The sequence below is a fragment of the Schistocerca piceifrons genome, chromosome X, assembly GCF_021461385.2.
Source record: "Schistocerca piceifrons isolate TAMUIC-IGC-003096 chromosome X, iqSchPice1.1, whole genome shotgun sequence".
NCBI classification, from domain to species: domain Eukaryota; kingdom Metazoa; phylum Arthropoda; class Insecta; order Orthoptera; family Acrididae; genus Schistocerca; species Schistocerca piceifrons.
This window is the reverse complement of record NC_060149.1, coordinates 572,065,882-572,077,608: the sequence shown is the minus strand read 5'-3', so window position 1 is coordinate 572,077,608 and position 11,727 is coordinate 572,065,882. Positions and strand designations below refer to the sequence as shown.

General features: G+C 40.3%; 1 protein-coding gene across 1 annotated transcript; it reads right to left on the bottom strand.

Annotated features, from left to right (window-relative positions):
- Positions 1 to 8,450: 8,450 nt before the first annotated feature.
- LOC124722523 (piggyBac transposable element-derived protein 4-like) lies at positions 8,451 to 10,103 on the bottom strand. Its single transcript, XM_047247673.1, has one exon. The coding sequence runs from the start codon at positions 10,101 to 10,103 to the stop codon at positions 8,451 to 8,453; it is 1,653 nt and encodes a 550-aa protein (XP_047103629.1).
- Between the last annotated feature and the right edge of the window lie 1,624 nt (positions 10,104 to 11,727).

Here is an 11,727-nt window from a genome sequence, read left to right as displayed (position 1 = left end):
GTGGTTTGGGGTTGGTGGAACGCACGTTACAGGGCGGGTGGCTCGGAGCTGTCTTTGAAGTAACTGATTTGTAACAGCTCGTTGTGTCACTGGTGCAGTGCGATGCGCCAGAGCTATACGCTAAACTCGACAGTCTTCTCTCTCGATAGTACCACATGGCCATCTGGTGGCCGGTCTTCTTGAGAGTGTACATTCTCGTAACCACCGCAACCAGCAACCATGTACAATGATTACGTACCTGCCAAGTCTTTCGGCAGTATCGAACGAGGAACATCCAGCTTCTCGTAGCACTATTACACGATCTCGTTGATATTCGGTGACGTGCTGATAATGGCGGCTTTGTCGCCTTAAAGACATTGTCTAACATCAACTCACGACGTCCAATCTCAAAGGTGATTAACGCTCACGACCACTACAACGTGTATTTAAAGCAAATCTGATTTTCATACATATAGTGGCGCTACTAGCGTCACTCTCATGCAACTGGCATGAAATTTGAATAGACATCTTCTTTCAGATGTATAAAAGCACCAACCTACTTTAGTTTATATTGGACAACAGTTTATTGATGCTGTAGTTTTTTCCGTCATTGTGTAAGAAAAATTAAACTTTAACCAACTAATTATTGAACTAATTCGTAAAGAAAACCATGCACATATTTCCTTAGCTTCAATAACGGCATACGCAGCTCTGGTTCTCTATAAACTAGTTGTGATTGTTGAGTTTCACCACTTTTGAATAATACAGATGTATTATAAATAAAGAAAATTAAATCTTATGGGCTCTAAGGACACCTACTAATTATTTTTGTTGTTTTTATTATTGTCGTAACTGACAGTTGTAAAAATTTGACGTACGTAGAAATCATGGGCCATTTCCATATCGACTATGAGAAGTATTCAGGAAGGAAAGAAACATGGGGAGAGGTCCGAGGAATAATTTATATTTCAGAAAGGGGACTAGAACGAAAAAGTATGAGAACCCTTGTCATTAAAACACTCCAATTCGTAGAGTGTCATTAGCACACTCTACGAATTGGAGTGTTTTAATGACAAGGGTTCTCATATTTTTTCGTTCTAGTCCCCTTTCTGAAATATAAATTATTTCTCGGACCTCTCCCCATGTTTCTTTCCTTCCTGAATACTTCTCATTCTGTGGGAGGTTGATATATATCATGGAACGTGTGAGGCAGAATTCAAAATTTATCAACCTTTGTGTTGTCTTAGTTTAAATTTTTAACCGTGTGATGGCGGGCCCCGACAGACGGAAGGTACACAGTCAGTAGTTTAGATACTGGGGTAACTTCCGACAGTAGCTTGGCTCAGATGCCGGAACCGCCTTCCAAAGGACACAGCATGTTATTCTTCTATCAACGCTTGTGCTCCTACGTTAATGACATCAGCGCCGACCGGATTTCAAGTCCTGTCTGCCTTTCTTCCTTCTTTCCGATGACCGCGGACGGTGTTTCACTCTTACGCCTGAAATTCCCGGTAGAAGCAAGAGACCGTTTAAACTCATACCTGGATATTTTTCTAACGTTATGCTCTTGATATATACACATGTTACTTTCCTTCATGTTTGTTTAATTTTCTTTATTCTCGATTAGATGTGTACCTCAATTACGCAAATAAAGAAAGTCTTAATGAACTGCCTTATAAGACAACCAGCAACAACCATAATGGATTAACGAGATTACCTCTGTCCTTACGTGAAATGTTAGTTTACTTGGTACCAGATTATTGTTATGTGATACTAAATTTCGAAATATAACTAGTTTCGTACTGGTGGGCTAACGGGCTTCTTTGCGTTTACCTGATTGCTTTTCGGTGCCTCTCTGTGATATCTAAAACCTTATACCCTGAGTACTAACATATACTGTGGTCTATTTCGGAATATTTAAACATTAAACACGTCTAATCATGTGTAATTCTGACGAATACTGTAGAATGTGTCTTAGTAGTTTCGAAAATAAGAAAACAGTATTATAGGTTCCTTATTTACTGTATGTGGTTTCATACTTTTTATAAATTATAAAATAAAATAGTTGTATCATAGCCAGAAACATCTGCAACAGATACTTGAATCGGAAGCGTTTTGTCGAGTGTTCTTAGCACGAAACGCAGGAAGATACTTTGTAGACCATAACTTACCAACAGTGTGAGAATATAGCTGCTTCAAATTAGGTGTTACGGATAGATAATCCGTTTCATCAGCACAGTTGTAACGTTACTAGCTCGTTGGAAATCTTGTGAACTGCTCTAGGTGAAAATTTTTAATTTTTAATTAATTTTTGTTGGCAGGCCTGCCTTCAGATGATCTTGTTTTGAGAGAACAGTATCTGCTCGGCTTGCAAAACGTTTCCGCTCGGAGTCTGATATAACCTGAGCAGCTGGGTGCGCGACACTGTGCTGCCTGCACAGCCGGTGTATTTTTTAGAGCTCTTCTGTTTCCCACGCCCGTGTTAAAGATTAGTGTCGTTACTTAAAATCAGACGGTAACATCAGAGAACGTTCCGTGGGAGTCTGTAATTTTTGGCGCCTAGTCACTCCATTGGGGGTAGTGATTTTGCCCATCTGATGGAGAGAGACTGTGTCTCGGTATATGTTTATGCGTACAACTGCCATTTGTAGACTAGTACCTCACAACAGGCCATTGTTCATTGCGAGGCATAGGCTTACATATCTTCAATAGTCCAAACAACACAAAAATGGACAGTAGTTCAGTAGTATCACGTAGCACAGTCCGACGAGTTACAGTTATACCTCCCTTTAGACGATGCAATACATCGTCTACATGTCGGTTCAATGATGCGCTTCAGTCTCAGCGTATGCAGGCTGTAGTTCAGGCCTCAGTTGATTCCGTGATTTTTTTTTCGTAGCATGGCTTGGGACCACTCATTCTTGTTATCGTGATCTAAAATGTTTCTTTCAACATTTTGGGTTACCAAATGTTGCCCCTTCTCTTACAGAGGGTGAACAAAATTACGGAAACACGAAAACCACAACATAATTTCATGGCTAAGAAGGAGCAGGAAAACCATTATAACTCAAAACGACTTCCATTTGTCTCGGAAACGATAAATACAGGTCGTGGATGGTTTTCAATGAACTCATACTATTCTTCCTGCAAAAGAGTGGTAAGTTCCGATAACGGTGATGGAGGTGGATAGATAAACGCACGCGCCCTTCTCTCCAAAGCAGACCACAAAGGCTCAATAATATTAAGATATTGTGGCTGTGGTGCCCAGAGTAGATGCGAAAATATATCCTGATGCTCACAAAACGAGTCCAGGACAATACAACTGTGTAACAAGGAGCCCTATCGTCATGGGAAACGACACTGCCACTGAGGAACAAAAATTTTACATGGGATTGGCCAGAACAGCCACGCATACTCCTTGGCAGTAATGCGACCTGCAGAGTAACCATGGGAGAAGTAGAGCACCATGGTGTTACTGCCTGAATCATCATCGAACCCCCGCCGTGTTTCTCTCTTGGAACATGAATTCGCCCAGAAATTGGAAACAGTGTAAAACGAGACTCATCCGATCAAATGGCTTTCTTCCTCAGCTATAGACACACACTAAGTTCTAGGTTCTGCAGAGACATTTGCAGTTGGCGTCCTCTTATATTTCATCACTTTTCTCTTCAGTGACTGTCTGCCACGATTACTCAACACTCACTCACGTCCGCGTTGTCACTTAGGGGATGATGTTATTCCTCTCCTATACAAACTTCATCTCAAAGCAGCGCTTGCAATCTACTCCCTCAATTATTTGCTGAATGTATTTCAATCTCTGTCTTCCTCTGCAGTTTTTGCTCTTTACAGCTCCCTCTAGAACCACTAGTACAATGGAAGTCATTCCCTGATGTCTTAATAGATGTCCTATCATCCGGTCCCTTCTCGTTGCCGTGTTTCCACATTTGCCTTTCCTCTCCTATTCTCCGCAGAACTTCCTCATTCCTTACCTTATCAGCCTACCTAATTTTCAACATTCGTATTGTGACGAATGTTGTAAACATTATTTCAGTAAGATACCTAGACGTGGAGCCCAGTGAACGTACAGGAGGCTGCAAACTTGTGTCTTAGCCATGACTCATAGTACATATCTCGCTACTAGCCATCGTGACAACAGGCTTCTGTGTCACTTTGGTTCAAATGGCTCTGAGCACTATGGGACTAAACATCTATGGTCATCAGTCCCCTAGAACTTAGAACTACTTAAACCTAACTAGTCTAAGGACAGCACATAACACCCAGTCATCACGAGGCAGAGAAAATCTCTGACCCCGCCGGGAATCGAACCCGGGAACTCGGGCGCGGGAAGCGAGAACGCTACCGCACGACCACGAGCTGCGGACTGTGTCACTTTGAACAACCATATATTCATACCCCCTTCGAATCTAAATAAAACATATTAAATACTAACCGATTATTTTCAAACTTGGTATAATACTTTTTGTTATTCAGGAGATCATGTCCTCCAAATTTCAAAGCTGTACATATGATAGTTTCGGAGATTCAGAAAATCACCTAAAATCTACCCAACCGACACTCAGGGTGAAAAAGTCAGTTAGGAACGATTACTGTTTGTCTTTTGTTACAATTTGAAATCATTCACAGAGTTCCCAATATATCAAATCAATAAATATGGATTTTTATTTTCAAAACTTTAATTATTCTTCATTTCGCAGTATAAAAATTCAGAAAAAAATAGTATCTGTTTATTATGATGTTGTGTGAATAAATGAGAATGAGTGAGAGTGTGTATGTGGGATATAGGAAAAAATTCAGTATTATATTATGTACAACATTACATAACTGGAACGTGGGAAAGGTGTAATTTACCCACATTGCTGATGATGTATGTCTAGGGGTGATTGCTTTTGTAAGAAGGCAGCCCAACCATGACCGCATCCGATGACGCCTACAAACTGAGGATGACAAGGCGGCCGGTCGGTACCATTGGGCCTCAAGGCGTGATCGGACGGTGTTTATTTTTATTTTTTTGGTTTTTGTTTTTGTAAGGAAAGAATGTTATGGATGTGGAAGGCGATTGGTCTTACTTTAATGGCGACTATCTGAACATATTTGGCGAGAATACCAGCTTTTAGTAATAACTTAGTGTTTTTTTCTCATATCTGGTATCAGATTTATTAACCATCTCGAACGAAAAATCAAAGTAATTGTAAGCAGAAAATAATTTTACTGAGAAATTGAATCTTTCTCTTTCCTAACGTATCTAAGATCGCACTGGTTCACTTTTTTCCCGAGTTGGCAAATTTATTTTAATTTTAAATTTGTGGTCGGATGGCAATCACCACAGTTGTTAGTAAATCTGCGGAGGGAACCATGTGCACCGCGTGTCTAAGAATCAAGTAAACTTTGTTCTCTTTGAGATCGAATTATCACTGCTTTTGTATCATATTTTCTGAAGTGGAGATTGGGGACCAGACCAGAATTTGCCTGAAAGAGAGTGGAGAACCGCCTGAGTAGTTGCCCTTCTGCAAATCCTTCCAGTTATTACTCATCATTGTGATCTTCTGATATACGAGTTACAGACGTATAGTGAATTTATTTCCGTTTGCCCTAAATCAGTTGGCTAACTAAAGATATTTTTTGATTAAAAATAAAGCTAATCAGCCGATTTAATCTGCAGGATTAACTGCCGACCGTTTGTCCGGTATTTCGAAGTCCAGTAGTTCTCTTCGAAATACCGTCTTTAGTAAGTCCACTGATTTGGGGCACACGGAAATAAATTCACTATACATCTGTAACTCGTATATCAGAAGAGCACAGTGATGAGTAACAACTGCAAGGATTCGCTGAAGGAGAGGTACAGTTTCATTCACTCCGAGGGAATCGTCTAAGTCAGTCTACGAGGACTCTGTTATATTAAGAGGTAGTAACGTTTTAAATCTTATTAATTAACAGAGTCAGTAATTATAGCTCCTAGATGTAAGAAGTTAGCCTTTGGGGGTAGAAAATGCCCCACAGCATGCACTGGACAAAATAATGACTAAGAAAACTGATTGCCCTTTCTAGTGAAGCATTAATAATCTGTAGTCAATAACCGACGGCCACTCAGCTTTGTAATTCTAGTCCATATATTTGTCATTTTTACCATATTTCACTTACGTAATGGTATTAAAATAACTGCTATACAAATATTTTAAAATCTAATCTGTGGCTACTACCTTAAGGAAAAAGTAAGAAAGTTAGCTCAAGGACGCTGAATCATGATATTAATTCGCTTACTAAATTTTATACTACCGAATCATGTGGTAAAGCTGCTAGAAGATCAATATATGGCTACAAATTATTTTTAAAACTGAGTCACGTGTCTTACGTTACATCAGGATTCCACGGAGCAACCAAATAACACTGTTCTGATGTCAACTTGAACTCTGTTCCTGCTGAATGCCCTTACTACTGATATAACACTGCTCGGAAGTCAAACGGACCATGATTCTGCTGAATGCCTTTACTACTACGCCTCACTGCTCGATTTACCCGTCCGCTATACTGTCTGTTTCCGACGAAGTCTTTAAGTTGAGGACGACACGACTGTAGGCCAGTACCGTTGGGACTTCAGAGGCCTTATCGTATGGATTTATATTGTCTATTATCAGTGTAGATAGCATTTCATCTTTTTCCACGTGTGCCACGTCACCGTGTTGTTCTGCTGAAGTTGCTGAGAATAGTAAAGAGCAACTGCTCTCTTCTTCTGTGTTGTCACAAACAATAAAATAATATTTAACAGTCTTTAATGTAACACACTTATACATATTCGGTAGGAAATTTCTTTTTAGCCGTAAAACACCAATAGATATTCTGACTCTAAAACTATAGAATCTTCTAGTAGTGTAGACAACTATTGAAGCTGATATGTTTCATCAGTCAGTTTATAAAATCTAATTTGCATGTGGAAGCAATAAGATGGTCCTCCCCCCCTCCTACAAAATCTCTAAAATTGTTCGTGAAATACCGACAGTTTTCCGGCGAGGGTAGCAAACGCTTTGACTCCAGAGCAGAAGAAGGGAAGAATGGTTTCTATGAGGGAGATGGCTTGCTCATAATGTCTGGCCTGACTGCAGCTTAAATGAAATACTTCTCGCAACGACGCCTTTGATGCTTCCATTTTCGCTTCACTGGCGCTGTGTTTGAACTCAACCAACAGCGTCAGCCCTTCACATTCCCCTCATCTAGTGATGCACTAAAACGCTGTCGATGGCTGCTTGCGGTTCAAGAATTGCCTGCTTTGAAAGGCGTAATATATTTTTACAGATTCTGACCCAGAGATCGTAACTTCATGCGGAAACTGGCATCATCACAAACCAACAGAAGATAAGAAGAGGACAGGAAATACAAAGTGAATTTAAAAGATATCTGAAGTCAGTTACCTTAGTTTTATGTGGGAATTTTTGCAGGTTTCATAGAGCGTCTGATGGAGAAGATTATTCCGCTTGACTATCGATATTAATCAATTACAGGATCTGATTTCGTTTATCTATGTATCTAGGTGTATGCTATGACCCTAGAAGATTGGTTCACTGGCTAGAGAAGATATGAACTGAAAACGATACGATAGAATCCCCCATCATGGATGAAAAAAGAACGAAAATGCCATCTCTGGGAAATATCATTAACGGATAACAGTTGTCGATATCCCATTCAAGTCCAATCAGCTGAGAACAATGTTCCGGTCTATTTTCGTTAATTTCAATCCCTATATTCAGTACACCACTACAGTCTGATAGAGTCGGGTGGTGGGAAGAGGGGAAGGGGGTAACCAAAAGTTTTTCTTGTTTACGGTTCAGAAGAACGCTGTCGACGTGAAAGCAATACGGAGAAAACGAAAGTGACAGCAACACTAGGATATATGTGAATCGGTTTGAGCAGGGGTAGCGGACCAGTTATTTTCCTGAAGTAGTAACATGTACTCACTTTATCTACCTGTTGTAGATCCACGCAATCTTAATACTTCGATTAAAAATTGAGTATTGATTTAGTTTCAGAAGAACGAAGAAAGCGTCAGATGTGATTATCTTGAAAGAGACTTGCCGCCACTTAACTGTGCAATTTACGAAAATAACGGAATAACATAAATCCTTGTGGTTATCACTCTCTGTACCAGGCCTATTTTATGCACCCGTCCCTAGAAACCGGGCAATTTTACCAATATTAAAAAAATTACTGCATCAAATCTACTGTTTGGATTGTGGCAAATTTGGTACCATCTTGAAGCTGCACATTTCTACTTTAATTCTGAGTGAAAGAAACTACTTTACAATGCACAGCTTTAAGGTACAGTTATAGAAATCACTTAGATGTTTTAAGAATTTAGAAAAAGTCATACGAATAAGGGAATACAATTGTGATTTATTTTTAACCAAAATTGTGGCACTACATTACATGTTTCTGATAGTATACAGTATTACATATAAATTTCACACAGAATCATATTGTTTTTTAGTGTGGAAAATTTTAAAGCAAGGTTCCAGGCAGAGTGCAACGCCACACTGTTCACATTCGTATCGTGTCTCTTTGCGAGAAGCCTTGCCACTCTGTTTCTTGCTCCTGGAACTGCACACGTGACACACACGAGCAGCATACTTCTTAGTAGTTGCAGGTATGTGCTGCAAAAAATGTCTCTTTGTTAGCCGACCTACAGTTCCTTCATTTCTTGGAATGAATTCAAGTGTGTCGTCTTCAACAAGCTGAACTGCAAGCACTGTTATAAAGTCTGTTATTGTAATTTTCTTCCTGTGCACTGCATTGTACAGCCAAAATGCATTTGATACTCCCATAAGCAGCAAATGGAAATATAATTTTCGCCACCATTTCACAGTTCTGTGCTGGAACGGATTGTACTGCAGGCGTTGGTCTCCAATATCCACTCCAATTTTATTGAGGTTGTAATCAAGTACCTGAAGTGGTTTCAATACTACAGACCCATTTCTCTTAGTATGCGTACCAAATGTTGCTTGATGCCTTGTAGACAATGTATACACATCTCTCTTATCTTTCCACTTCATTGCCAATACATTATCTTTACGCCGAAAAGACATTTCGCCCTTTTTCAGCGTAGCAGATACTAAATCTTTAGGCAATCCTTTCCTGGATTTGTTCACAGTACCAACAGCTCCAGTGCCTTTCTCTGCCAGTTGCTGAAATAGCTCTGGACTGGAATAAAATCGATCTAAATACACAGTGTGGCCTTTGTTCAGCAAGCTGCTGTCAGACAACAATCGCAAAATAACCGCAGACGAAGAATTGTCAACAATATGCTTACCAGCATAAACTTCAAAATTTACAACATAGCCACTACTGGCTTCAGCAACAGCATATACTTTCAGTCCATACTTATGAGGCTTATTTTGCATGTAAACACGGAAACTCACACGACCTCGAAATGGGCAAATTCCTTCATCAATTGTCACTTTTTCTGAGGGACGATATGCCTGGATACATCGCTCCTTCAAATTATTATAATATGGCAAAACTTTGTAAAGTGGATGAAATCCATCTTCGCCTGGTTTTTTCTGATTTGAATTGTCAACAAGATGCAAGCATGACAGTATCTGAGTGAAACGCAAACGGCTCATGACATGGGGACAAAAGTTACAACTAAGAACAGGATTAGTGCTCCAATGGTCCGCAATTTTGGGCTTTTTCGAAACACACATGTGGAAAATAATACCCAAGAAACGCCTCATCTCACTTATAGTCACTGGCTTCCACGAACTCAAAACTGAATGGGGCTTCAGATTATTTCCTCTTCTTTTCTTCTGTATTGTCTGTGATGCATACAAATTTGTCTGTCTCTTGAGTTCATTTACGTCACTGTCAGTAAGGAACACTTTACTGCAATCCAGTACAGAACTCGACTCATCAATATCCACTAGTATCTGCCTGGGTGTCGTGTTGACAGGCAGAGGTCGGTAGGTGTCAACTGCAGTCCACTCACTGTCTTTCGGATACGGCACAGCTGCTGGATTTGAAGCAACACCTTCAACATCATTCTCGTCTTCATCTGAAGACAAACTGTCATCAATCTCGTCTTCTAAAAAGAATATCACATTATGTGTAACTACATACATCGTTTACACATGTTCAACAGATATGTGCGTACTGCACAATTACGTGGAAAATTCGGAAATACGTACCTTCAAACACACCATTGCATTCAGAATCGTCTGAATCACTCTCTACATTATCCAGAGTGTCGCTATGATTGATCAAATCCGCAATTTCTGCGTCTGATAAACCGCGCCGAAACATGATGACAAACAACTGAATGATATACAGACTGAGAACGCAAAGATAAGTTTTAACATGAATTACAGCGCTGCCGTGACATCTATGGACGCATTTTGTTAATAAACATCTGAAAAACGTATAGCGCTGGCCAAACCCGTAGAAATAACGTTGCAGTGTTTTGAATGAAATTAAATGTAGCGGCCCGTAAATTTTACGGGCTTGGTGATTTTCGCGCGATCCCAGGCCCGTAAATTTTACGGGCTTGGCGCTTAGAGTGTTATACGGTGATTGGAACTCTCCCCTCCAGAACATATATATATATATATATATATATATATATATATATATATATATATATATATATATATGTGTATGTGTGTATGTGTGTGTGTGTGTGTGTAGGTGGGTGTGGGTGGGTGGGTGTTTGTAGTAACAACGTTTCCCCTTTATATGTTACACATTGATTTATATATTGTATGTATTAAAAATAAATATATAAAAATACACACGTATTTGCATGAAACATCGTGTCAAAATTTGAAAACTGCCGTTCATGAACTTCTGGAGATTACAGGTTTTGAACAAAGGGACATGAGATTTTTGTAATCATCTTATCCCATTTATATATTATACACGTATTCATATACCATATGGCATTTGAGTGGCTACTGTTAGATGATACATGGATTGGCAGCCATGGATAGTGAAATGAGGTGTCAGAACGACAGTAGAGTTGTTTAATTAACTCCTCTGTTCCTGACCTTGGCCACAGTATCTCAAGAACAGGTTGGTGGAGGCGTCCAGTTCCCTCTCATTCAAAACAACAGACGTCCGACATTGCTGAAGAGTGGGGCTGAGCACTGCGTCACTCGAATGCCTCTGTCAGTGACGTTTCTGGCTCCCACCCTGATGACAGTATGGAAGCGCAGCTAGGAGCACTGTGGAGGCATCAGTGACATCCCTCCAGCAAGCGGGTGGGTCTCTTCTCTGGTGGCGGCTGCTCTCACAGCTCAAGGCAGGCTGCCCCATCCTGAGGTCAAACAGCAGACCCCATACTGCATTTCCAGATGTCACACTTAGTGTCACAGGCTTGTGACACTGAGACGAGAATATTTTCGTACACAAGTGGCTGAGTACTTATACGCTCGTGGCTATATTCGTTTAGGGCTTAAGGCGTTTACTGTGAACACTTCCATGGTGGCATGTGAGGAAAGGCTTCTGTCCCCCCTGCCAGCGTATTGCAGCATCAGACGTTGATATACACGCCGAGTTGGCTCTGCTTCACAACGCTTGTCGGCTGAGTTTTGCTTTGCAATGCAGAACACCTTTACCTGCCTGCGGCTGGCTCTATCGCAACTCACTTCACCTCTGGCGTACTTTTTGACCGAATATGCTAGATACGCTATAGGACATACAAACACGCATGTATTCTGGATAAACTTTGCGTCAAAATTTCAAGTCAGT